Source organism: Aspergillus nidulans, chromosome III, assembly GCF_000011425.1.
Source record: "Aspergillus nidulans FGSC A4 chromosome III".
Classification (NCBI taxonomy): Eukaryota; Fungi; Ascomycota; class Eurotiomycetes; order Eurotiales; family Aspergillaceae; genus Aspergillus; species Aspergillus nidulans.
In genome coordinates, this window is record NC_066259.1 from 1,009,140 (window position 1) to 1,034,239 (window position 25,100).

The window sequence follows — 25,100 nt, forward strand, 5'->3', positions numbered from 1 at the left end:
GAAAGGATGAGAGGACCAGGACTAGATTCCAAGCAGTAACAAGTATCTGATATTGAGCCTGTCTCTGAAGGATAGAAATTGTCCGGCTCAGGCACCAGATAGAAGGTTGGAATCCAGCCGCTTGGCAGATGACGATCATCCTATTCGCCGGATCTTTGGCAACTTAGTCTGATGACATCGACCTCCAAGGCCCACGACTGGGGCGCAGTCTTCATTTTCTTCATAATCTCCCCTTCAATCTCGCAGAGGCACAACTTGCGCAATCTCAGCATAATCTACCACGTCTTATTTTTCCTCTGTACCCGTATCGCAGCTCTGTGAACAAGAGTCTCCACGCCTCCCCAGACCCCTTGGGACATTTCCCCGGCTCGTCTCCGAAAATCTACATAGTCACCATGGATTTCTGTGGGCGTCAAAAAGTCGTTCGGCGCAAGATGGTGCTCTTGTCAGTGTAACATACGACGAAAATTCTGGCCATCTTATCTGACTGGGAAACAGAGGAGATGGCGCTTGCGGTAAAACCTCGGCCCTGAACGTGTTCACAAGAGGGTAAGTCGCCTCATATTCTCGAGCCAATCGTGCGATCGCTGATAAACGTCATTTAGATTCTTTCCAACAGTCTAGTGAGGCTCCTTCATCCAATTTCAATTCTAGTATTGACCTGCGATGCGACATAGTGAACCGACTGTCTTTGGTGTGTAGTTCTCCCGCATAAAGTTGACCTGGTATTGACTTGACCCTTTTAGAGAACTACGTCCATGGTATTTGCGCCCTCGCTCCTTGCTCCCGGGCTGTACTTACATTCGCAAGATATCTTCGTCGATAACGTGCATATGGAACTGTCGTTATGGGACACGGCTGGCCAAGAAGAATTTGATCGATTACGTGCACTCTCATATGAGGATACGCATGTCATAATGCTGTGCTTTAGTGTAAGGTCGTTGCCCAGCCTCCGGCCTAGTGGCTAATACATGGAAAACAGGTCGACAGCCCTGACTCGTTCGAAAACGTGGCCAGTAAATGGATCGAAGAGATCTCGGAGAATGTGCCTGGAGTGAAACTGGTCCTAACAGCGCTTAAGTGCGACTTGCGGAAGGACGAATATATGAATGACAACCCGAATGTTATCACATACGAGCAAGGACTGGCAAAGGCGAAGGAAATTGGGGCTGTGAAGTACCTCGGTAAGGCGTCGATGCTGTTCTGGAGTGAGCGACCGGAGTTGGTCTAATGCTTTCACAGAGTGCTCTGCGGTCCAAAACCGCGGCATTAGGGAAGCCTTCTACGAAGCCGCCAAAGTTGCCCTTGAGGTGAAGGCTCAAAACACCGGCTCGTCGCAAAGCCGCTGCGTCATTCAGTGATCTGACCCCTCGCTGAATTTCGCCTTAATATTATTTGTCTATATACCCGCCGAACCCAGTGTTCGGATTGCCGATATCTATCACATCTCGCCACAAGTCCTAAGACTCTGCTTTACGACTCAAGCAATCAGCCATTTAGCCCCGCGATATCTGCTTTACCGCCTATTTTCGATATATATATATTTTCTACTTTAGATACACCACTACACTAATTTCTTAATTTGTCTGGGGAAAGAAAATCGAGATTTTTCCCATATTAAGTTACCAGTTGTGTACGCTCTCTACACACCGTGTCCCTTTTAGTGTGCATGTTCGCCCCTATTCCATTGCTGCTGGACATAAAGACTACTCCTGCTTACATCGTGGACAAACTTCTATGCGTGTATTTTTATTCGAGTATGTTTTGTCATGATGTACGGTTGGATCAGACATACTGCAACTTGTTAATTCAATAGCATGCTCCTCTGGCGAGATCATTAGCGCTGCCCCGTAGGATTTTTGACATTCCACTAGCATATCTATACAGCAACAGCACCAGAGCAACTACCTCATGAGCTTCTGTTAACTCACTATATCCTGCTCGCTCACCTTATAAACCTCCTCAATCTTCTCCCCGAGCGCAATCTGCCCACGAGCATAATCGTTATTCACCCTTCGCACAAACGCATCAACAAACCGCCCCGCAACCTCATCGGTGGAGACGCCCTTAATGCCCTGCCCTTCCAGGCTCGTTGCCTCCCTCCCCTCAAGTCCACACGCCACGATCTGCCGGAAAAACCACATCGGCTCCTCCGTCACATTGAATCCAATCCCGTAGCTGCTGATATTCCGCCTTAAGTGAACGCCGACAGCCGTGATCTTTCTGGGCAGCTCATCGCCATTGCTACCAGTAGAGGAAGGGCGCGGCACCCAAACCCCCGGATCCTCCGTGATCAGCCCATCAAGCCCGTACGACCGTAGCACATCCACAACACTGTTCTCTAGTAACCGGATATGGCAGCGTGGACTTAATCCCATCCGTCGCAGATCCAGAATCGTATATGCGACCATCTGCCCGGGGCCATGGTACGTTGTTTGTCCACCGCGCAGTGTCGGGTGATACTCTGCTATCGGCCCATTTTTATTGTGTAATTTTGACCCCGACTCCGGTGGGGTAAGCAACGATCGGATTGGTTCGAGAGCAGGAGGGAGAGAGAGGGTCTTTGAGGAGGAGGGAGAGGTGTTTGAAGGTGGCAGGTCCCGACGCCCAGTCGTGTATACGGGGTTTGGAGTGAAAGTGATTATTGTTGGGTCCGGGGGCGGCGGTGTTGTTGTTGCGGCATCGGCGACCAGCTTTTTGTGGGCGAGGAGGCGGGTTGTGAGGGTTTGTTGGAGGGCTGCGACACGCGTGAAGGAGGTTATGTCGGGGAAGTGAAGGTGGGCGAGTCTCATTGTTCTTTTTGTCCTTGTGGAGGAGCGCAGACTTGGTGGCAGAACGGGGGACTGAATGGATTTCGAATTGACTGAATCATTCGCTTGTACTGAAGATAGTCGAAGGTTGAGAGCTGTAATTGAAGCAATTGAAATCTTTGGAGCTATGATACATCCACGCCCGACGTCATTACTGAAATCATGTGATTGAGGCTTTAACAAGAAGCTGGCTCTGAGACGGTACAGAACCAATCGGGTTTTTTGCTAGCTCTATACAGCTACCTGGTTACTCTTCTTTCTGAAAGAATATGCATAACATAAGAGCATTTCGAATTTTGTACTAATTTTGGAAACGTCAGTGGGAGTTTGAAGCTGAGGGAAGAAGACACCGACTGGAAACTAATCAATGGCCGTGTTTATATGTACCCAATCGTGTGATGTTTAGACTTGAATGCTCTTTTATTTTCAATACATATAAGATCCATAGATCATCGGACATATAAGGAACAATCCAAATAGAGCACGAAGCTCCTACAGTACGACACCGTTAGGAGTGGTTTCGTCGGGCCCTTCTTCGCCCTCTTGGACGACAAGCCAATCTCGCACGCCTCCTTTCCAATCAGCCAGTCGGCCCTCGCGCACCCGGATGGTGATGACTCGGACATCATCGTCAATTGAAAGACTGGGCCGGCGCTGACCAGGTTGCTGTGCCTGGCCAAAAGTGCTCATTTCTTCCTCGAATGTGTTATTTTCCAAGTGTCTCTCTTTACACCATGTTTCCTCCTCGGAATTCGGCTGCAAAAAGCGAGCTTCCCCCGTAATAGTAGTGGAAATGCTGGACAGCGCACTCGTGTTGAGGTTCAGTAGCAGACTAGCCAGAGAGGACCGGGTTGCTGCGGGTGGAGGTGATCCATCGCGAGTATTCCCGGGGTTTGAAGCACGGGTAGGCGGACGATGTGACACCCAATCGTGTACTAGTAGCGAGACTCGTGGGTTCGTCTGTAGATGAGTGGTCTTCCGAGACGAGGAATTGGTGGTCATGATAATCGTGGGGTACGGATCGAAGGGTGTTGAGGGCAGATATGTGTAGGACATTAGGGAAATGTGTGGAGTGAGGCCATCACATGTTGCTAAGTGAAGCTACAGACATTTTTTGCGTTAGTGACAAACAGAAAGGATCAAGAGTGTTTAGTTCAACTTACGAAGCGGGAGTTCTTGAGGCACGATGAAACCTCCGGTGGGAGGGTAGTTGCAACATGGCGATGGGTAGTTGTAGCGGAGGCTTCATAAGAAAGCGGAGGGTTCAGCGAATCGCTCATTGTTTCTGGTCTGGCGTTGTTTCGAGACGGAGGCAAATGCACAAAGGGCATTCTTTCGTTGTAGCTCTTCGTCGGAGATTGTGAGGTAGAGGGCGATTACTTCATAATGGCCCGATGGGGTGGCGACCGGCGGTCGCGCTTTTCCTGACTTGGTCTACGGAGCACAGCAACTGGCTTCGGGCCGGCCCTCATCTAAAGCTATACAATTACTACGAGTAAAGGGGATAGATATAATTTGAGTTATGTGCATCAGTCAGCAGAGACTAGCATGCTTTAGCTTACGTCTTACTGCATAGAATTGTTGTTTCCCCCATTTTCACTGAGTTGAGGGTAAATGCCGTGGCAGCTGGTCATTTTTGGAATAACTGTTGATTGCGAGAAGCCATGTGCACGTGACGTATACGCGCTGGGAGAATACTACTCAGACAGGGTGGTCTCTTTGCAGAATAGCTTTGGCCTCCTGTACATGTAATCAGTCTCCAACTCAAGCCATGTCGTCATAGATATGGGGAAACTGAACCAGATCACTCATATCTCCCCAATAAAGGGGGGATCTCAAATCTCAATACGAACCAACTTACTGTCATTATTTCATGATCAACAGGCGGCAATACAGACACCGAGGTCCTTTCACGGCGAGCACAATTGAACGTCAGCATCAACTAAAGGCTCTAGGCTGAAGCTTAGGCCCCAAGACACTAAAACACCTTCCCCGCACATCGGCACCAAGGAAAGCTACGAGTGCAGTGCTATCCCCAGCTTCCTCCTCATTTCTCCCCTCTTTCCATCTCAACCGTTACCATTGGTGTGTTAATTATTCTTGCATCTCCTTCCCACCATCTGCAAATCTAGGAATACTCTCTCGACGACTTACTTGACTTTGCTGATCCTGGTCTCTGAGCAAGCTGCTTCCTCACTGGTTCCCGACTGTTACTCCTGCTGTGTTGCGCCTGCCTTTAAGCCGTCTCGTTTGTGCACCCCGTGTCATCTTCAGCTAATCCCTGCTCCTTGTCTTCTATAATACGCTCTCTTCAGAGTCCCTCTTGTGATCTATTCGCCTACGGACAGGTGGTGATCCCTCCTGCTTCCTGTTGTATCTTAGTAAACAAGCACCACCCTTTCCTCCCTGACAGTTTTTCACTCTCGTTGTCGTCTGCAAAATCTTCCTCCGTGTTTGATTGTCTGAATACCATTTACTTCCATCTCAGCCATGCTTGCCCCGCGAGCCTTTCGGCCTGCATCCCTACTCGCCCGACCCTTCCACACATCTGCCCCTGTCTTTCGAGCGCCCTCCATTCGGGACATCACGCCTGACTCGGCTGAAGAGTTCAATGCTCGCCAGAAGGAGTTTCGGGAGAACCTGGAAGTAGCTCGCAAGAAGAGAGAACAGCAAGAGAGTCAGTCAGTCGGTGCTTCTGCTTCCACCTCTGCATCTGCCCCAGCCCCTGTTACCCGTGATCGCCTCCGTGAGTACACTGACGCTCCTGCTGCTTCTTCCAAGAGCAACGCGAGCGATGAAAAGAGCCCCATATTTGACGCCGCCGATGTTCTTGATAATCAAGCATTGGGCTCACTTTCTACCCACCGTTCTTTAGGAGACGAACACTTGCTGGAAGTCAACCGATCTCCGAAACGCGGACCACTCTCATCTTTAATTTACGGTACGAAAGAAGGCCAGCAGCTTGATAGAGACATCGAACGTTCTTTCTCGCAAGTTCTCGCCCGCGGCAAATACGTGCACTCCATTGTTTTCCACGACGTGAAACCCGATCGAGTAGACGAATATGTCGACCTGGTTGGCGAATGGTACCCTAGAATGGCGGCTGCGGAAGAAAACCGCGTGAATTTGGTGGGAAGCTGGCGAACGCAAGTGGGAGACAATGACACCTTTGGTAACTATACCCAAGCCACCAATCTGTTCCGTTTGCCTGACCGAAGCTTCGACGCTAACCTCAATTTCAAGTTCATATCTGGGAATATCAGCGGTATGAAGGTTACCATGCTTCTCTTCACAATATCTCGCGCCACCCAGGATTCCCTGCCTTCGACAAGAAACTCAAGAGTTTGATTAAGAGCAAGAAGACGTCCTTGATGCAGGAATTTTCGTTCTGGCCTACAACGCCGCCGCGCCGCCTGGGAGGCCTCTTTGAACTTCGATCTTACACTCTTCATCCTGGCAATCTTCTTGAGTGGGAAACTCATTGGCGCCGTGGCCTTAAGGCTCGTCGCGAGGTCATGGAAGGCGTGGGCGCTTGGTTCGTGCAGATTGGAGACCTGAACACGGTCCACCATCTGTGGCAGTTTGCAAACCTTGAAGAGCGCAAGATCCGCCGGGAGCAGTCTTGGGGCATAGAAGGCTGGGCTGAGACGGTGCATAAAACTGTTCCGCTCATCCAAACCATGCAGAGCCGCATCTTAATCCCCATGCCCTGGAGCCCTGTCGGCTAGGCTTCAGGCCTAGTCTGGCGATGGTCCATTCATTTCCCCGAAGTACGAGCTCTGAATAATGGACAAGTTCGACTAAGTTAGTTTGACGCGGAGGGATAGAAAGGGGTGATATGGGTTCGACGGCAGACAGTTAAATGTAACAGGAGTCTGCCAGTCTGCGTGCCCGCGAGGATGAAGCGAATATATCGGTGCTCTCGGATCCCGATCTTTTTGGGACGAGTCATTTCACTTCGCGGTTCTCTTTTGTTGTATGCTAAAGAAGAGTATCATTAGCGCTTTCGCGGACAACCCATTGCATGTATTTAGTGCGTCAATCTCAGGGATTTTATGCATCCGACACTCTTTGTTGCCTCGTTTCTCGGTTCCCTAGTCTTAATTTCCCTGCTATCAGATGACATCGCATGGGAGCCACTCGGTCTTGATAGGCAGACTCAAAACCTAGCGCTTTGACGTGGTATGCCTGCTACCCTCGGATAATTCGCAGGCCATCCATACTCACAAGACAACCCCCTCTTGGCAGTCAATCTATCGCGCAATGATCGTCATCAGAATGTGGAAGGCGGGCGGAGTAATAATGCCTTGGACCTTGGTTCGCTCTTTTCGTTGGAGTTAAAGCACGTGGTCTTCCGATACCCACCAATACAGTCAATACTGGCCATTCTGAGTGAGGCACGGTATTCTGTGACATTCCCCGTACTTCCTGTAATTCCAATTCCCCGCGGCCGCCCTCAAGGAAGCCTTTTCAACCGGCAGAAAAAAAGCGTCGCATAAATACCTACCAAAGCGTGCTGGATTTCTGGACACTGGACAGTCGCCAGTCGACAGTTGTCAAAGCCACTTTGCAGACCTCTCTCTTCTCCTGTTTTTCTTTGCGTTTCTTGCATTATTGCCAGATTCTGACCTAGACTCTCACTGTTTCTCTGCTTTCCTCGACCTATCTATCTCTATTTTATTCTTCCTTCACGGACTCTAGAGGACCTGCCCTTGGCAAGGCAAACCCAACCGCGACCAATCAGTTCGGCGCACCAGAAACAAGCATAATAGGGACTTTTTATAACGTAGTCCGCCAGTGCGAAAGACGCTTTTTCCCCGACAGCCAAGATGGTGTACATCCGGCAACATGAATTATCGAACTTGAAGAACTATCGATATGCAGGCGTGGACCATTCGCTCATCAGTCGATATGTCCTCAAACCGTTCTATAATAATTTTGTGATCAAGTTCTTTCCCATGAGCATGGCGTGAGTAGTGACGCTGGTGGCATTTTTTTGTGTATGGCTTGACTAACAGCCTCCTCTTATCTTAGACCTAATGCTGTAAGTCTACTAGCCTCTCAGCCCTATGCATCAAAATAAAGAGCCTCAGGAACCAGGAAATAAGAGACCGATGGCGCTCATCCCTGAAGACCTGAGCACAAAACTGATGAAGGATCCGAAATTAACTGAAGACCGGTAGATCACTTTGACAGGCCTATTCTTCGTCTTGATCAACCTCTTTACCGTTCTATACTATAACCCAAGCCTGGATCAGGACTGTCCACCATGGGTCTATGCCAGTTGCGCCATCGGGCTATTCTTGTACCAGACGTTTGACGCTGTAGACGGAATCCAAGCGTATGTTTCATCATCTGTCGTGTGGAGGATGGAACTAATTCGCCTTATAGAAGGAGAACTAAGCAGAGCGGCCCTCTTGGCGAGCTTTTTGATCACAGTAAGTGGAGTAGCTGATATTCTTGCAAATCATGTCACTGAGACTTGTTCTGCAGGTGTTGACGCCTGCAACACGGCCCTGGGAGTCTTGATATTCGCCGGAGTCATGAACCTCGGCCAGACTTGGGCTACTGTTCTGACACTTTTTGGATGTATGTTGTTCCGGAGCCCAGAAGCAGTGCGAAACCTAATTTCATTCCCATAGCTACCATGACCTTCTATGTCCAGACCTGGGATATGTATTATACACAAGTGTTGACGTTGGGCATCGTCTCTGGTCCTGTTGAAGGGGTACTGACGCTTTGTGTTGTCTTCGGGTTCACCGCATATATGGGAGGCGGAAGTTTCTGGCACCAGCCTATGTTCGAAACGATCGGTGTTCCTAAACTCGAGTTCATCCCTAAGCAGCTCTATGACTTGCCCTTCACGCAGTGGTATCTCATTTATGGTGCGGTCATGCTTTTCTTCGCCACTGGCTCGAGCATCGCGCATGTCATCCAGGTTCGCAAGGAACGTGGTAAGGATTCGATTGGTCCACTCTTCGGTATCCTTCCTCTCGCCTTGACGTGGGTAGTTGTACCGGCGTACCTGTACCTAAACCCGACAATCCTCGAGAACTACCTGGTTCCCTTTGCCCTGTATGTCGGCCTGGTCAACGCGTATGCCGTTGGACGAATAATATGTGCCCATTTGGTACACCAAGACTTTCCCTATTTCAACATTCTTCTTGGACCTCTTGCTTTGGCTGTTGTTGACAGTGCCGGTGCACTTTTTGGTGTCTGGTCGTCAACTCTGATTGGTACAATCGGACAGCCTGCTTTCGTTTTCCTATGCCTGGGTCTGGGCCTTGGCGTCTACGGGAGCTTTGTGGTAAGTCCTGCCTCTACATTAAGCATTTACAAATCGCTAATTGTCCTAGCATGATATCATTACCACCATTTGTGATTATATTGATATCTGGTGTTTGACAATCAAGCACCCCTATGTGCCAGAGGAGTCCGTCAACGGCAATGTGGTTCGAGCAGCTAAGAAGAACCTATAGGGAGTTGAAGAGGTACGCTCACAAGCCAACTAATATGAGCCCTCGCGGATCAAAACTGCCTGGAGCTACGCCGGAGTTTGTCGGCGGCTACTGATTTTTGAGTTGGGCTCGTGCCCGCTTCATGACCGTATCATTAAAGTAATGTTTTATGTCTGAGCGGATTGGATTAGCGATAGAGTAAAGTATCAATAGAAGTTTGTGATGACCTATGCTTCTGTGCCCGCGAATTATGTAGTAGAGTTTATGCATAATCATGCCAAAAAATGCTGCTAGTGACTAATCTATTCCAGCGGTTTCTGGAACAAGCGGTTAGCGAGGGCTCGAACCCTACGCTTGCCCCCAAACGGGCCGCCCGGGGGACCAGCGAGAATTCGCTTCAAACCTCGCCATCTCCACGAGACCTCTTTTGTCGCTTTCACACCCTCAAGCCAGCCATCTCATCAGCGCTCCATCTCAACTTTCTTCGCTGATCGACTTTTTGTCTCGTCAAGATGGTAAGTTCAGCATGTCAATTTGTCCTAGACGACCGCCCATATCGACTGTTCAAACGTCGATCAAATATTCAAACTCTGCTCTCGTGGTCACCTTCGCCGTCGTCGCCGCCACGATGCATTTGACAAATCATCATGAAATCTAGTCATTACGCCAGAACTCATTTACTAACTCCTTTGCTCACATAGGTTCTCGCGGTCGACCTTCTCAACCCCACTCCTCAGGCTGAGGCCCGCAAGCACAAGCTCAAGGTATGATGGCGCCGACATCCGATACGACATGTTCTCGATAACTGATGCTGGGTTTCTGTATAATAGCAACTTGTGCCCGGACCCCGCTCCTTCTTTATGGATGTCAAGTGCCCCGGCTGCTTCAACATCACCACCGTCTTCTCCCACGCCCAGACCGTCGTTGTGTGCTCCGGCTGCTCTACTGTCCTCTGCCAGCCCACCGGTGGCAAGGCCCGTCTCACCGAGGGCTGCTCTTTCCGCCGAAAGTAAACGTCTCGACAACGGAGTTGGAGCGACGACGATTGCAACGTGGCGTTTTTCGATGATGATGGATTAATACTATTTTTTTGAGAAAGCACTTCAGATAGAAGATGGAATCCTCGCCCCTTGCGAGAAACCCTTACAACACTCATGGACAATGAGAAAAATGTTCCTACACGTCACATCCACCGTTCAATACCAAAAAGCGTTTTCTTCACAGTGAGGGGAGTTCCGGATATCTGGCACTTGATCGGTCCATACTTTGTCAACTTATTGCTTTGTTTCCGTCAAAAACCAGTTTCTTCTCTCCTTTCTGTGTTATGCTTTTATGCTGTACATCGTTGTCTTGACGAGTGTACCGGGTTTCACGCACCAAGAGGTTATGCAGCGCGCGTCCGCCTGAGCCATGTCAATTGAAGCGAGTTCGAATGCCAGAAGGCATAGGGGCGACGAAAACTCCATTGGCGAATATGAATGACCGTTTCGGTGACATATGCTTTCATGGATGCGTTGGCCTCCCGTTGCAGTCTCAACACATTGAAATTGAGCTGTAAGGGAGAGTGGCATGAGCTGTGTCTCCTAGGTGCAGTAGCAAATGTACACCTATATGCACTTGATCCTCGAAAGCGTAGGCCGTAGTATCCACTTTGCTATCCCTGCCCTGCCCCATTTATTAGCCCATACTTGTTTCTTGTCCGGGGCCCCGGGTCCACCTGTCAGTTTTATCGTTTTATACATAGTATTTGCCAGTCGCATCTAGGCGGCTTCTTACTCAGTAGACTCGAAGCTGATTTTTGACGGAAAACCCCTAAGTCTTAAACTTACCCCTACTTGAAGTATCGTACACATCTCGCCTTACGGTGCTCAATATCCCCAAACCCAGCGACATTTTGACTCCCTGGGATACGCTGCCTCTACTTACGTAGCAAGCGCTAGGGACTGAAGGTACCTAATATACCACCGTTGAGTACGCTGTAACTCATTATTGATGATTTTGCAATGCTGAGCAGGCCCAGGGATCTCCCCATAGGAATTAGACTGGTATGTGTGGTCTTCGCCACAAACCACGAACGTTATCTTATCAGCATAAAATTGTACTATCTCTTCCGCTGCGTTGACTCCAAGCCCCTCACTAAAGTCTTTCCTGTTCTTTCCTTTCTACCTTCACCTTAACTACAACACCGACGTCCAATCTTCGGTCATACAGATCTATCTCAAAATGGCCGGCCGCCCGCCACTTAAACTCCTCATGCTCCACGGCTACACCCAGTCCGGCCCGCTTTTCCACGCCAAATCCCGCGCGCTCATAAAACACATTACAAAGGCCTTTCCCCTCCACGAAATCTCCGCAATATATCCTACCGGTCCGCTTCGCCTTAACCCCGCTGATATTCCAGGGTATACACCCGCGCATGACTCCAACGGTAATGGCGACGATAAGGACACAGAAATTGAAGCGTATGGCTGGTACAGACGGTCGAATACCGCGGAGCCGCCACTGTATGTCGGGCTTGAGGATGGACTCAATGCGATTGCGAAGGTGCTGGGTGAGGAGGGCCCTTTTGACGGCGTGATTGGTTTTAGTCAGGGGGCGGCGATGGCGGCGATGGTTGCGTCGTTGTTGGAGGGGGAGAAGAGGAGAGAGGCGTTTGCGCGGTTTGCGTCTTCTTCTTGTTCTTCCTCAGAAACAACGGCAGAAGGAATCCCTTACCCGGATTCTTTCGCCGAATTGGACCACCCCGCGATGAAATTCGTATTGTGCTACAGTGGGTTTCGGTCGCCTGGGGATCGATACAGGGCTTTTTATGAGGCTCCGCCGATTCAGACGCCTATCCTGCATGTGCTGGGCTCTCTGGATGCGGTTGTTGATGAGGGGAGGAGTCGGTCGCTTGTGGAAGCTTGCGCTGGGGATCCGGAGAGCGAGGGCAAGGTTGTTTGGCATCCTGGGGGTCACTTTCTGCCGAGCCAGCGGCCTTATCTAGATGCTGCGGTAAAATTTATTAGAGAGTGTTTGGAAGGTGGGCAACAAGGGGGCAAGGATAAGGCGGAGGAAGAGGATGTTAATGACATGGACTTGCCCTTTTAGAGTCGGCAGTTTATTTCGTAGATCTTTTGGGCTTTCGGCTTATACCTCTAGATTGTTTATGTTACTTAGATAGATAGACAGCATCGCTACGCGTGCTTTATGCGCATCAATAGTGAGCATTGGTCATGCGGATTAGCAATCCTACTATTGTAAAGATGTACTTTACACCCGTTTACGCATCTCCCTCCGTCGTGTTGGTGTTCTTTCGAAGTTAATCAACGAGCCTTCGCCTTTTCCCGGGTGGGCAAAATACGGGCCATCATCTCTTCTTTGGTAATAAGGTGGTCGATGCGCTCCAGTAGGCCCAAAAGGCTCCTCATGTCGCTGCTCCACTCATTTAGCACATCGTCAGCATCGCGAGGCTTGGCGAAATTGACCAGCCGTGCTGGTCGGTCAATCTTTGCGTAGATAGTCTTCGATGTAACCAGTTCACTGATGTACTTCTCTGTTTCTTCCTCGGTAAGGTCCAGTAACTGAGTCAACCGGCCCATCTCAATGCGAGTGTAGTATTTTGCCACCACTCGCACATTATGTTCAATGACACGCTTGCGAAGGTCTTGCCATCTTCTGTATGGCCGGTCTTCGGCAGACTGACTCGGCTTAGGGCTGAAAACATCAGTGTTGCACAGATGAGGACCAAATTGCTCCGCAACAATGGGCCAGCGCATAAGTTCGGGGACAGTAAAGAGCTTCACCAGACGAGATTCAACAGGAACAGCGGAGAGTCTAGTGTCCTGTTGAATGCGGTGCAGTAAATCAGATTGCTCGTTGTCGTAAGGCGATAGTACGATGTAGTATACAATGCGCGCAAGGACCTGAGCATGAATTAGTTTCTGACATGTTGGACATCGAGGTGGCGGCCAGCAAGCTTACCGCTCGTAGCTGTTCGGGATTCTCTTGTACCGAATCCGTATCAAGCACCTCTCTGTAGTGTTTGCAAACATCCAGGTATTTGTAGTCATGGTTGGCAAGAATGATCTGCTGTTCGTAATAACGAAGCTTCAGGTCCGTGACGTCGTCGTCCACTTCCATAGGAGCCTCGTCCGGTGCGCGGGTCTTTTCTCTTTCCTCAGCCTCCTTCTTGAGCTTCTCAATCTCCTCAGCGCTCTTCTTGGGCTTTCGGGCGAAGTATCGTTTATTGATCTTCCGGCTAAGAACTGTCGCTTGCGTCCAATCGCCACGCTCAATGCAGAGTGCGACTTGTTCTAGGATGAATTCGGTCTTCTCCCTTCTCGTCATCGATCCAAATGTCTCGACTTGGAGTTCGCAAAGAATATCGGCGGCGGCGTTCAGATCACCCTGGGACTTCTTGATCTGAGACAGAATGCGTGTGACACGAGCTCTCTCGACTTCGACAAAGATCTGAGAGTTATGTTAAATGCTTGTGCGATAGAAAGTTTGCCTAGGCACTGACCTTTCCCTCCGTGACAGTCCGCAAGGTTTGGATAACTGATAGTTTGGTCTCCATATTCGGGGTCTCGTCCAAGAAACTCATCACGGTCTGCACCATCCTCGAAATAGCTTGCTTGAGCTGGCCGTGTTTCTTGGAAAGAAGGAGGACTTGGTCATTGAGCAGGTTCCAGTCACCAGTGTTCTTGCTGATTGTGACGATAGTTACGAGTAATCGAGAAGTGGTAGGCAAATCGGATGACTATTGAAGTTATGGGTATTAGTACTAGGCCGCGACACATCAGCGACAGGACTTGGCCATACCTGTCTTGCTTGTTTTTCCAACAGTAGCAGCTTGTCAATCGCACCTTGTACATCCGTCTACCAGCAGTCAGCACTTATTTTATCAAACTTTCAAGCGTTAGCAGTCTGCACCTTTGCAAGCTGCTCAGCTTCGGGGATCAGCTTGTCAGCATCTTTGGAGAAGTCCTTCTCCGGTTTCAAGACTCCGGACATGGTGAAAAGCGTTTGTGTGATATAATCGACGGCCGGAATTGAGCGGACAAAAGGTATGTTATTATCAGCAATATGAAGACAGCCGAGGCTCGCCGAGATATAGAAGATGCGATGGGGGATAAGGTCAGAGTGATGATGGAGTATGATTGCATCTGGAGCTTGCGGCGTCAGTCAAGCTGGCCGAGCTTCCTATCACGTGACATTTCATTCCAGTCCGGAGTCCATATACTAATAAGGGGAAACGTCTCCTCCATCAATCTCGTCCTCCATAATGCCTGTCTCCGTTGAGCCGCTTCATATCTAGCTAATACACTTATTCTATGTGATCTTGATGGGATTATCGCTATGGCTTGTGCGGTCAGCGCAATCATGATCCTTACTCTGTATGGCTGAATATGCAGCCAGATCACTAAGCAGAAGATGACCTACTCCAATGGGAAAGTTCAAGCACTCATCTTTCGTGTTGTTCGATATCTCCACGGTGTGCAAGCTTTGAGCTCCATTGTCTTTGCTGTATCATGCTCCTTCCGCGGAAATTTTGGCCTTGTTTGTGTCTGATTTCTCAGGCGTTAAAATTATATAAGCATCGCTGATGGCGTGATCGCTTTAACTGCTTTGGGAGGCAGGATGTATAAAATCTACAGGGACGAGGGCAAAAAGCCCACAGTGAATGGAGTCATCTAATATTGCTCTGATTTTCTGACATATTGGATCTTCTAGTCGCTTGAGATAGGCTTATCGACCGTTCGCCAGCAGAAAATTACAATTGGAAACGACCTCAAAAAAGGGTTTGCCGTTATCTCTATCGCCTCCCACCCAATTGGCTTTGACTTATTTCCGCGGAGCACTGTCGCAGTATTAAATATACTCCATATACTGCATCACTTGCTCGACGAGGGCAGAAAAATAATTCCGGTCTTACAGGCACTCACACAATACTTTTAGTCTCTGACAGACCTTTCTTTTGGACTCCCTTGACCAGAACCGCCAAAACTTGCGTTTGGTGGTAGCTCTCCATCATGAAGGATGCATCAGAAAGCGCAGCACAAATACCGCTGCTTGCTTCTATAAATGCAGAATCTCAGGTGCATCTTATTGTTGGGGCGAATCCTCTTGCTGCAGCTCGTTGCACCAAAAGCGTGCAAGCAGGAGCCAAACCAGTAGTCATCTCGCCCGATCCTGGAAGTCTGCAATATACTTTGGCGGCGCATTTTGAAAATGGCAATGCGAAGTGGGTTCAGAGGGAGTTTGAGGATGCCGATTTGACGACCTTAGGGAGGGAAGAGGTGGATCATGTTGTGGACATGGTCTTTGTTACCCTTGGTGGAAATCACCCATTGAGTATGTACCGCGCCATAGCATATAAGGCACGAGTCGTCTAATCTAAACCACAGGCTCTCATATATCCAAACTATGCCGGCGGCTCAGGATCCCAGTGAATGTTTCTGATGCTCCAGATCTTTGCACATTCAGCTTGCTTTCCACCTATTCGGATGGCCCTCTTCATGTCGGAATCACGACTTCGGGACGGGGCTGCAAGCTAGCGGCACGATTGAAGAGAGAGATAGCAGCCACTCTCCCTCCCAACCTTGGCAATGCCATAGATAGGTTAGGGACGATTAGGAGACGTCTCTGGGAGGAAGATTTTGCTGCGGGATTGTGTGATGCGGTCTTCGACATCGACGATGACGACGCGACTGGACAAAAACATACATTCAACAACTTAGTGACAGAGTCTGATGTGAACGCAGCCAAAACCAGACGTATGCGCTGGCTATCCCAAATTTGCGAATATTGGCCACTTCGCAAACTTGCGGCCATTGATGATTCGGACATTGATAAGATCCTCCAGGAATACAGCGCAGGCACTGTGAAGAGCACTGATACGAACGGCACCTTTATTGAGAAGAAGGGCAAAATCGTACTCGCCGGTTCAGGTCCTGGGCACCCAGATTTACTCACTCGGGCCACATACAACGCCATTCAATGTGCCGATATCATCTTGGCTGACAAACTTGTGCCTGCTCCTGTGCTGGAACTGATTCCGCGACGAACAGAGGTTCATATCGCGCGCAAATTTCCAGGAAATGCTGATCAGGCGCAAGAGGAGTTTCTCCGCATGGGCTTGGATGCACTTAAAAAGGGCCGCAAGGTGCTTCGCCTGAAGCAGGGTGACCCTTATCTGTACGGGCGAGGAGGCGAAGAGCTTGAGTTTTTCCGCGCTGAAGGCTTTACGCCAGTTGTTTTGCCGGGCATCACCAGCGCTCTGAGCGCTCCATTGTTTGCGGAAATTCCTGCAACCCACCGAGGGGTAGCTGACCAGGTTTTGGTGTGCACAGGCACAGGAAGAAAAGGCGCTGCGCCTGAACCTCCAACTTACGTACCGACACAGACGGTAGTTTTCCTAATGGCGCTACATCGACTCTCCGCGCTCATCAACTCTCTTACTATGCCGCCTGCAGAAGACTTTGACCGCCCTCCACAACCGCGGACACTGTGGCCAAAGGAAACCCCTTGCGCTATTATTGAACGTGCTTCCTGCAGCGACCAGCGGGTGATTCGTTCTACGCTCGAGCATGTTTGCCAGGCCTTTGAAGTCGAGGGCTCACGACCACCTGGCCTACTTGTAGTTGGAGCTAGCTGCCACGTCCTGCATAAACCGGAAGATCAAAAATGGATTGTTGAAGAGGGATTCCGAGGATTGGATGAGTTACAAAGCACGGTCGAGGTACCGATGATGAACGAAACGGCGTGAATTTATGAGAGCATGTATGGTGACTGGTTATTGTTAGAATGATACCCTTTAGATCTCTAGGAATGAGCATTTATTTTTTTCTAAGCGTATTCTGAAGTATTTGATCTCGTGCCGGCCTAAGTGTTCCAAAATTGGAAAATCACGGGCCCCGCCGCTATCAACGCCAAGCGTGGCCTTTCCGTTCTGCCAACTTCACCAAGTTCAATCAATCCATCATCGCTTTTCCATCCTGACTGCAGATGTGCATTCATCATGGCATCAAGAGAATCGTCAAAACCTAGTGTCTATGTGCACAACGGACAAGTTCTCCAAGCGTAAGCAGAGCCGCACCTAAACACTCCGTGTTTTATCCCGTCATCGCCGATCACTAATCATCTCTCCACAGTCCTCCAGTGTCCGTCCAGATAAGACGCTTCATAGAGAATATCTACATCTTCCTTGGGCTGTACTTCACTAGCTTCTTCGCGGTATGATGAACATCATGCTTTTCTTAATCCGCCACGTTGCTTGCGCCTTGCTCGAATTTGCGTGCTGACAGTTCGTCCTGCAGCTTGACCCGTACGAGGCTGCCCGAAATTCGTCATTCAATGTGACCAGGGCCGGGAACAAGGACAATACGAGGCCTCGTTGGGGTGGCTCAGGAGGTCGGGGAGGAGGTGGCGGCGGCCCTGGAGGCGGCGGTGGGTTCGGCTCATTCGGATCAGGGAAGTTTGGACGAGTGGATGATATTCAAGGCTCGTGTAAAACATGCTTCTAAAGAGTGGATGTGGGCAGACCAGTGGCTATCCGGCTGTGATACGTGGAAATGAAATACGGTCGCGACTCTCTTGCTACGACTGGTGGTCAGGTGAATTGGATGAAGTGAAAGCGGACTTAATACCCATTATTCGATGACACAGTTAACAGGGCGCTGAAAACAGCTTTCACTTATTGCCTCTTGGTGACCCAACACTCTTCGGACGTTTCTTTGCTGTGATTGCATGGGTTTTGGTCAAGGGCATTCGCCCATCTGACCTTCTTAGTGTGTCGTTTAATAGATTGGCCGAGCCTCAGCGGCAAAGAGCGCGGATGAGAATCATCTAGGCCGAAGCCGCCTAGCTGCGCAGTGGAATGTGACTGTGGGAATTAGGAGTTCGCGCCTACTGAGGCGGTGGTAATGGGCTTTCCTTGTCATTCTCTATATATAAGGAAACAAGCGTGCGCTGGTGTAAGTGTTAGCGCGCCTCGCCAGATTAGCCTGGCGGGTCAGTGGTGTCTCAGTCCAAGCACCTGCTTCTTTTACAAGTGATAACTACCTTGGTGGCTTAGTTTATAAGGGGTGTATTCGTAACTACTGCCTTCACTGCAGTTAGAGCTTTTAATATCGAGCTATTCGCCATGCTTGGGTCGCGCTCTCTCGGCGTACTTGCTGTTCTTCATAATATATATTCCCACCCACTTTGAACAATGAAAAAGTGCCAGGCTAAATCCACCTCTCTCAGGTTGGTGAGAGGTTATTGAAGACGACTACTGTTCTTATAAGCTAGGTTACTGCCTCAACGGCGTCCATCATGTATGCCCCGTTAAGCTCCACCTCTCTTCTCCCCTCATCGTCCTCTCCGTCTATCTCCGCTTCCCTCATTGGGAAATACGCTCGTCCCATCACCTCTTGTTTACCATGGCGTCATTGAAAGGTCAAATGTGATCGCCGGCAACCCGTTTGTTTTATATGCGAGCGAGGAAATCATGCCTGCTCCTACGTGTCTTCCTTTCAGTCACCCGAACTGGCGGCACTGACCTCAGAGTCCAGCCGGGTGACCAAATCAGCCGCTACCAAGATGTCCTCTACATTGACCAGAATCAACCCCAGACTTCAGCGTCTGGCAGATATTCTGGCCCAGGCACAGGCGCTGCCGTGTGAAGCGTTGGAGCAATGTCCTGCCTCGCCGGAATCATATCCTACCGCTCGATCTTCGCCTGTACCCAAAGATGCGGCAACCCTGCAGCGCCGTTCGCAGGAAGATGTGCTTATCTTAAAGAATGGAGTACCTCGATTCATCTCGGGCAAACACTGGGCCTGGATGGCGGAAGAGGTGCGCAAATGATGAATCCTATACTCTTGTAGAAGAGAAAAGATGTGAAATTGAATGAATATCTGATCTCTCGCCAAGCAGATTCGAGATATCCAATCTCTACTCGCCGAGCCGCAAAAGTCCTCGCCCAACGAGCCTCAAGGCAATCATCTCATCTGGGAAAGCGATTCCTCACCATCTAATTTGTACAGCTTTTATCCCGATACTCGAGAAGATTGCTATTTACTGCTCAATGTTTTCCTAGCCAATGTCGATCCCATAGTCCGAATAGTGCACCGTCCCAGTTAGCTCGACGCTTTGATGGATTCATACGTACCCATTACTCCCTAGACAAGACAGTAACAATATCGCATTCGACCCCATTCAATCTGATGCATTTGAGCCGCTGACCATGTCCATCTTCCATGCAGCCATTAATAGTATGAAGGAAACAGATGTTTCTACAGTCTTCAACACCGACAAATCCTGTCTCCTGCGAAGGTATCGAGCTGGGATAGAAATATACCTGAAACAACATGAGTTTATGTCCTCAAGGATCTTTGAAGTTCTACAAGCATTTGTCATCTTTTTGGTAAGTTTTTTGTGTTGGTGGAAGACAGCCGTTCACAGCTAATACATTAGTTGCAGACAGCTCAATATCGGGAAGATGATATAGGCAAAGTGTGGCCCTTGACCGGTCTTGCCATTCGCATGGCTACTATTCAGCATCTCCATCGTGGCCCACTAGCACTACCACTGGGAACGATCGACATAGTGCAAGTAGAGTTGCGCCGCCGTTTATGGGCGCAGATATGTCACCTGGACTTTCGGGCTGCAGAGGGTCATGGCTTCGCTCCTTCAATCCATGAGTCAGATTTCGATACGCGTTGCCTCTCAATGTGGACGATTTTGATCTAATGGAAGGAGTAGCACCCTCTAGCAGACTCTCAGATGCCCCTAAATTCACCGAAATGACCATCTATTTACTTCGAATCACAGCCTCTCAATGTTACGGGCGCATTATCCAGACCACACATGCGTCGCGAAAGAGAATCCGTGTCTGTTCCCAGGGGCCTCTGGAGAAGCCCGAGTTTTGTCTGAACTTCAAACCCTGTTAAAAACTGCCGAGGCCATGGCAGCTGAGCTGGAAAAGGCACTGGATGATCTTGTCCAGTACTGTGACAAGAGCGTCAGCTTGCAATCGATGGCCTTGCATCTTAGTGCTCATCTGAAATCCAAATTTTGAGTCATATTTTAGATCCAGATTCCTCGACAGGACCGCGAGAAGGTCATCAGCCCGACAACACGAAGGAGGTAAACCCCCAAAGTGTGAATAATGTCTTTACATCCGCTAACGTACAAAGTATCTTCATGGATGCGGCCATAACCGTAGAGAACTGGTGTACCATCGCCTCGAGCAAGGACTGTGAACCATCTCAATGGCATATTTCGTCGCATGCTGGCATTCACCCCATCCTTTACGTCCTTTCTGAGGTCAGTAGCCCCGATTTTCAGACCCCAGAGTGGGCCGATCTTCGAAAAAGGGGTCTGCAGGTAGCAACCGCGATTTACGAAATCCGCGGCCAGCATACGTCCGGGGCATGGCCAGCCATTATCTGTTGCTTGATCGAGTTCGATTCCAGAACCTCTGTCCTGCGGACGGCACTCAAACAGCTGGTCTCAGCCCAGGGCCGCAAGATAATCCGATGGTGACGAGATCAGGACCGGATAACATGGCTTCGGGGGAGTTGGAATTAGATACTGGGGATTTCCTGGGATTTATGAACCTCGGGGACTTTGGTTTCCCTGATCTTGCGGATGTTGACCCGATGTTGTTCTCTAACCCTTCGCAGTGGAGCTGATGTCCTAGTATATTAACTTCACAGTAGATCTGTCCATCAAGACATCCTCAATCCATATCTTACAAATATGACCTTAGTCCTGAGAGTATTTACAGAAACAAAAGATATAGAAGATGTTAGAGTGATTATCAGCCAATTTAGCCCCTTAATAATCTAAACACTACGCAGCTTTTGACCCTCTGTATGGCTCCCGCAAGTGTCTGGGAGTCCATCTCGGGGGGAATATGGTGCGTAGGATTCTGGCTGCATTTTTGGACAGTATAATGTGCAGTTGAAGGGACAGGCAAAGGACGGCGATCGGTTCAAGACGTATAAAACGAGTTTTTTTTGCGATGCATTTGGCCAATATTGAGCTGGTCTCGAGGGAATAGGGATGCTGCGTTGTAGTGTTTGTTCTGATGAACAACATCGATGATAATAATATGTTTGTGATCGCATCTCTCTTACTATCTGTCCTTTCTTCCAGACTTAGTACGAAGCCTAGGCAGGTGCAGAGTCCACCGTCATTTAGAATACGGTATTTTCATGCCCAACCAGGTTCAGAGGCAATATCCATATCCCAGTGTTGGTGCCTTGAGTGTACCAATACAGATGACCGACAGCAGACCAGACATAGACTGCACAATTCAGTACATGAAGTATCCAGCCAGCCAGAGACAGCCAGCCAGAGAGCAAACCAGCCATTCCTATAGAGCATAACACCTTATGACAAATGAGAGAGGACGTGATTATGGCTCGCGTCGCGGGTGGCTGTGCGCTGTGGCGCCCGCGGATACTCCCGAAGTCCGAGTACTTATTAGACTCGCATGAAGGCTAAAAGCCAATGAGGAGACAGTGGGTCTTGGTCGGGGGATCCACTGCTATGTCAACTACGCTGTGCACTATATTGGCTCGGCCGACGTGGGTCTTCCTCGACTAAGCTATATTGTAAGCGTACTTCGTAGTAGTATCCAGATAAGGATAGAGAAAAAACAGGGAGAATGTATGATCATGGTATATAGCGCAGACCAAAACAACATGGCATATATCAGGCATCACCATAGCTCCATAAACCGAATTCCCTAAGTTTAAGTACGTGATAAACTTGCCCGACAGTCACAGAAGCGAAACACCTCAATCAGCACCGGATGGAGAACATGGACTCTCACAGAAGCGCTGAAAAAACGGATATCGAGAACGATCTCAGAATGGGGCAAGAGAAAATCGTGTCTTGTCCCAGCAATTGAGGACCGCAGCAATATGCTGCGGCACGCAAGTGGTTCTTGATGGCCATAGTGGCAGGGGGAGGCCTAGTCGTGCCTCTGAGCAGTGGTGTCTTGTTCCGTAGGTCTTCTCTAGGTGCTGCTGCTGACGGACTCGCTGTCAATCTGAATGATAGCCTGCCTTATTATGATCGCCCAGGATCTTCATACAACCGTCTCTGTGGTGAACCTGTCTATTGCCTTTGGCTCCCTCGCCGTCGCCATCACGCCTCTCCGGTGGTCACACCTGGCAGAACTCCACGGTCGTCGGCTAGTTTACCTGCTCTCCTTCTGATTTCTTGGCCTTTTCAGCATCCTGGCTGCAATCAGCCCCAACATTGGCATGTTCGTCGCAATGCGCCTTCTCAGCGGTGCTGCTAGCGCATCCATACAGGCCGTCAGTGCTGGACCATCTCTGATATGTTTGAGGCGCACGAAGGAGGCAAAGCCATGGGCGCCTTCATGCTCGGACCAAAGCTTGGCCCCATGTTCGCTCCCATCACTGGCGCTGCCCTGGTCACCCGGTGGAGCTGGCGCAGCACGCAATGGTTCATGGTAATATATGGTTGGACTGTATTCTTGATCATGGTGTTCTTCATGCCGGAGACGGCAACGAACCTTGAAGAGAACCAGCAGAACGAGCGGGCGAAGTCGACGAGTCCTGCGATGAAAGTCGTGAATTTCTTGCTGAAACCCACCCAGACGCTACCTTGCTGCAGTATCCACCCATTCTCATCACGGTCTATTACACCAGCATTGTCTGCGAACGTATTACCTCATCTGCGTCTCCATCGAAGACACCTTCGCCTTGCCGCCGTACTCGTGGAGCTCCATCATCGTCGGTGTTCCGTACTCCATCATCGTCGGTGTTCCGTATATTCCCGGCGGCCTGGGACTGCTGTTTGGTGCAATCGTTGGCGGCCGCTGGCAGGACTATATCATGAAACGGACGGCACGGAAAGAGGGACGTTTTGACTACGATGGCAATCTCATACTACACTCGATTGACCGCCTCCGCGAGAACTGCTTGCTTGCGGTTATTCTCTTCCCGAGAGCATTGTTGTGGTGGGGGTGGACGGCGGACAAGCATGTCTTCTGGCTGGTGCCTGTAAGTACGACCTGCATGTATGGTTGGCATAACAATATGTAGTTGATTGGCAACTTCTTCTACGGCTTCGCGGGAATGATTCTCACCAATGTGACTATGACGATGCTGACGGAATTCACACCCAAGAGGTCAACCATGGGTGTTGCAGTGAACAATTTGCTGCGTAACAGTTGTCCTATGTGAGTGCGCTGATCGCGCAGCCCTTGTTCGATGCCATCGGTACTGGCTGGTCCTTTACGGCAGCCTGTCTCTTCTGTCTACTCAGTGCGATACCTTTGATTCTGTTACGGATCAAGCGGGATGAATGGAGTGCGAGGATGAAGGTGGCTCTTGGGGATATGCAATAGTGGCATTACGTAGTTTTGGCACTTTTGATTTTCCTCAACTAATGATATGTCATGGCTCAGCTCTAGTCTTCTTGTACAGTTGTAGGCTGCATTAGAATATTCTGATTAACCTGATCAATGGAATCATCAGTAAGGCTGCTTAGAAGTATTTGCTTACTATTTATGCAATATATGTCATGGGCTGCGCCCATGACATGCGCCGCCTTCTGTATGCGACTGTGATCACCTGACTAGCGACTGGCGTCCAGTTTGATGTCGGGCATACTGCCGTCTGGTATCGCTCAAAAAAGAAACAGCTTGAAGTCTAATTTAACTGTCGGCACGCTGAGGAATAAATTCTAGGCGCCTCAAATAGTCGGGTCTATGTAATCTTGCGTCTTTCCCAATAATCACCAGCCCTCGCTTGATGAACTCGGCCGGTCCCGTTATGAGTTCTTAAGGTAGAACGGAGTATACCGATCTCGAGATATCACGTGTGGTAGGTACTCCACAGCGGCCTGTCACCAGTTCTTTATTCTCCAGATTTCCACCCAGTACCACTCTTGCTGTTTACTTTTCTCTCCGCTGAGTTTAGAGACCCTGGACAGCCTACAGCACGACGATGTCTATTCCCAAAACCAACCAGGAGTGGGAGGCTTTGATCTCCTCCATCTCGGCCTCACTACCAGAATCCCTAAACCAAGAGCAAGCTCCAACGCCAGCCAAAGTCAACCGCACAATCGACCACACCCAATTAGCATTGACAGCAACTCCAGATCAAATAACCGAGCTCTGCACACAAGCCTCAAAATACCAATTTGCAACAGTATGCGTCCGCTTAGCCCACGTTGAGCAAGCCGTGGCGGAACTTCGCTCTGCGCCAGAAGTAGGTGTCGCCTGCGTCGTTGGCTTCCATGAAGGCATGTACGAAACCTCTGAGAAGGAAGACGAGGCCCGTAAAGCTATCTCGTTAGGTGCCACGGAGCTCGACATGGTCCTGAAGTACCCTCTGCTCAAGACAAAGCAGTATGTTGAAGTCTACGAGGATATCTTGGGCGTGCGGAATGCTGCCCCTGCGCCAGTTGGCCTGAAAGTTATCCTAGAGACCTCGCAATTGACGCGTGACGAAATCATTGCTGGCTCGGTTATTTCGTGCTTGGCTGGTGCGGATTTCATCAAGACGAGTACGGGTTTTAATGGGGCTGGGGCGACTGTTGAGAATGTGGCGTTGATGTATGAGGTTGCTAAGGCTGTTGGGAAGGGGACGAAGGTTAAGGCGAGTGGTGGAGTACGCTCTGCGGCGGATTGTATCAAGATGTTGAGGGCTGGAGCGGAGCGCATTGGGGCTAGTTCGGGGGTTAAGATTGTACAGGAGTTGGAGGGCGAGCAGGTACAAGATGAGGGTTCGAGCGGGTATTAGAGGTTAACGTTGTCTCTTCAGCTTCGATCATGGTTTTCTACTGTATATAATAGCCTATAGATACACTGAGGTAT

General features: G+C 49.7%; 11 protein-coding genes across 11 annotated transcripts, besides 1 other annotated feature; 8 read left to right on the forward strand and 3 right to left on the reverse strand.

Moving 5' to 3' along the window:
• Positions 1 to 25,100: part of a sequence feature (contig 1.81 1629..156263(-1)) that runs on past both edges of the window.
• rho3 (Rho family GTPase RHO3) lies at positions 253 to 1,361 on the forward strand (the record flags this gene model as incomplete). Its single annotated transcript, XM_050611627.1, has 7 exons — positions 253 to 445; positions 499 to 549; positions 606 to 694; positions 747 to 761; positions 811 to 932; positions 983 to 1,184; positions 1,243 to 1,361. The coding sequence occupies exons 3-7, from the start codon at positions 667 to 669 to the stop codon at positions 1,359 to 1,361; spliced, it is 486 nt and encodes a 161-aa protein (XP_050467635.1). The 5' UTR covers positions 253 to 445; positions 499 to 549; positions 606 to 666.
• On the reverse strand, positions 1,871 to 2,792 carry ANIA_04781 (lipoyl(octanoyl) transferase LIP2; the record flags this gene model as incomplete). The annotated part of the gene is made up of 2 exons (XM_657293.1): positions 1,871 to 1,879; positions 1,932 to 2,792. 2 exons carry the CDS (start codon positions 2,790 to 2,792, stop codon positions 1,871 to 1,873), a joined length of 870 nt encoding a protein of 289 aa, XP_662385.1.
• Positions 3,215 to 4,147, reverse strand: ANIA_04780 (pyridoxamine 5'-phosphate oxidase family protein). The gene is made up of 2 exons (XM_657292.2): positions 3,974 to 4,147; positions 3,215 to 3,911 (listed from the first exon to the last, which is right to left on the reverse strand). Exons 1-2 carry the CDS (start codon positions 4,139 to 4,141, stop codon positions 3,303 to 3,305), a joined length of 777 nt encoding a protein of 258 aa, XP_662384.2. The 5' UTR covers positions 4,142 to 4,147; the 3' UTR covers positions 3,215 to 3,302.
• ANIA_04779 (NIPSNAP family protein) lies at positions 5,301 to 6,538 on the forward strand (the record flags this gene model as incomplete). The annotated part of the gene is made up of 2 exons (XM_050611629.1): positions 5,301 to 5,982; positions 6,054 to 6,538. The coding sequence occupies 2 exons, from the start codon at positions 5,301 to 5,303 to the stop codon at positions 6,536 to 6,538; spliced, it is 1,167 nt and encodes a 388-aa protein (XP_050467636.1).
• Positions 7,365 to 9,289, forward strand: ANIA_04778 (aminoalcoholphosphotransferase; the record flags this gene model as incomplete). The annotated part of the gene is made up of 7 exons (XM_657290.2): positions 7,365 to 7,779; positions 7,845 to 7,854; positions 7,994 to 8,151; positions 8,202 to 8,248; positions 8,304 to 8,399; positions 8,453 to 9,117; positions 9,167 to 9,289. The coding sequence occupies exons 1-7, from the start codon at positions 7,640 to 7,642 to the stop codon at positions 9,287 to 9,289; spliced, it is 1,239 nt and encodes a 412-aa protein (XP_662382.1). The 5' UTR covers positions 7,365 to 7,639.
• ANIA_04777 (ribosomal 40S subunit protein S27) lies at positions 9,691 to 10,554 on the forward strand. Its single transcript, XM_657289.2, has 3 exons — positions 9,691 to 9,783; positions 9,970 to 10,032; positions 10,099 to 10,554. Exons 1-3 carry the CDS (start codon positions 9,781 to 9,783, stop codon positions 10,279 to 10,281), a joined length of 249 nt encoding a protein of 82 aa, XP_662381.1. The 5' UTR covers positions 9,691 to 9,780; the 3' UTR covers positions 10,282 to 10,554.
• Positions 11,492 to 12,254, forward strand: ANIA_04776 (uncharacterized protein; the record flags this gene model as incomplete). Its single annotated transcript, XM_657288.1, has 2 exons — positions 11,492 to 12,038; positions 12,070 to 12,254. 2 exons carry the CDS (start codon positions 11,492 to 11,494, stop codon positions 12,252 to 12,254), a joined length of 732 nt encoding a protein of 243 aa, XP_662380.1.
• On the reverse strand, positions 12,467 to 14,393 carry ANIA_04775 (proteasome regulatory particle lid subunit RPN5). Its single transcript, XM_657287.2, has 5 exons — positions 14,183 to 14,393; positions 14,072 to 14,128; positions 13,773 to 14,009; positions 13,232 to 13,720; positions 12,467 to 13,173 (listed from the first exon to the last, which is right to left on the reverse strand). The coding sequence occupies exons 1-5, from the start codon at positions 14,261 to 14,263 to the stop codon at positions 12,574 to 12,576; spliced, it is 1,464 nt and encodes a 487-aa protein (XP_662379.1). The 5' UTR covers positions 14,264 to 14,393; the 3' UTR covers positions 12,467 to 12,573.
• ANIA_04774 (uroporphyrinogen-III C-methyltransferase) lies at positions 15,283 to 17,018 on the forward strand (the record flags this gene model as incomplete). The annotated part of the gene is made up of 2 exons (XM_657286.1): positions 15,283 to 15,604; positions 15,658 to 17,018. The coding sequence occupies 2 exons, from the start codon at positions 15,283 to 15,285 to the stop codon at positions 17,016 to 17,018; spliced, it is 1,683 nt and encodes a 560-aa protein (XP_662378.1).
• ANIA_04773 (fungal specific transcription factor domain-containing protein) lies at positions 18,836 to 20,931 on the forward strand (the record flags this gene model as incomplete). The annotated part of the gene is made up of 8 exons (XM_657285.1): positions 18,836 to 19,090; positions 19,172 to 19,275; positions 19,421 to 19,661; positions 19,718 to 19,938; positions 20,069 to 20,258; positions 20,328 to 20,383; positions 20,434 to 20,563; positions 20,614 to 20,931. 8 exons carry the CDS (start codon positions 18,836 to 18,838, stop codon positions 20,929 to 20,931), a joined length of 1,515 nt encoding a protein of 504 aa, XP_662377.1.
• ANIA_04772 (uncharacterized protein) lies at positions 22,197 to 25,026 on the forward strand (the record flags this gene model as incomplete). Its single annotated transcript, XM_657284.1, has 5 exons — positions 22,197 to 22,254; positions 22,567 to 22,890; positions 22,970 to 23,280; positions 23,323 to 23,459; positions 24,222 to 25,026. 5 exons carry the CDS (start codon positions 22,197 to 22,199, stop codon positions 25,024 to 25,026), a joined length of 1,635 nt encoding a protein of 544 aa, XP_662376.1.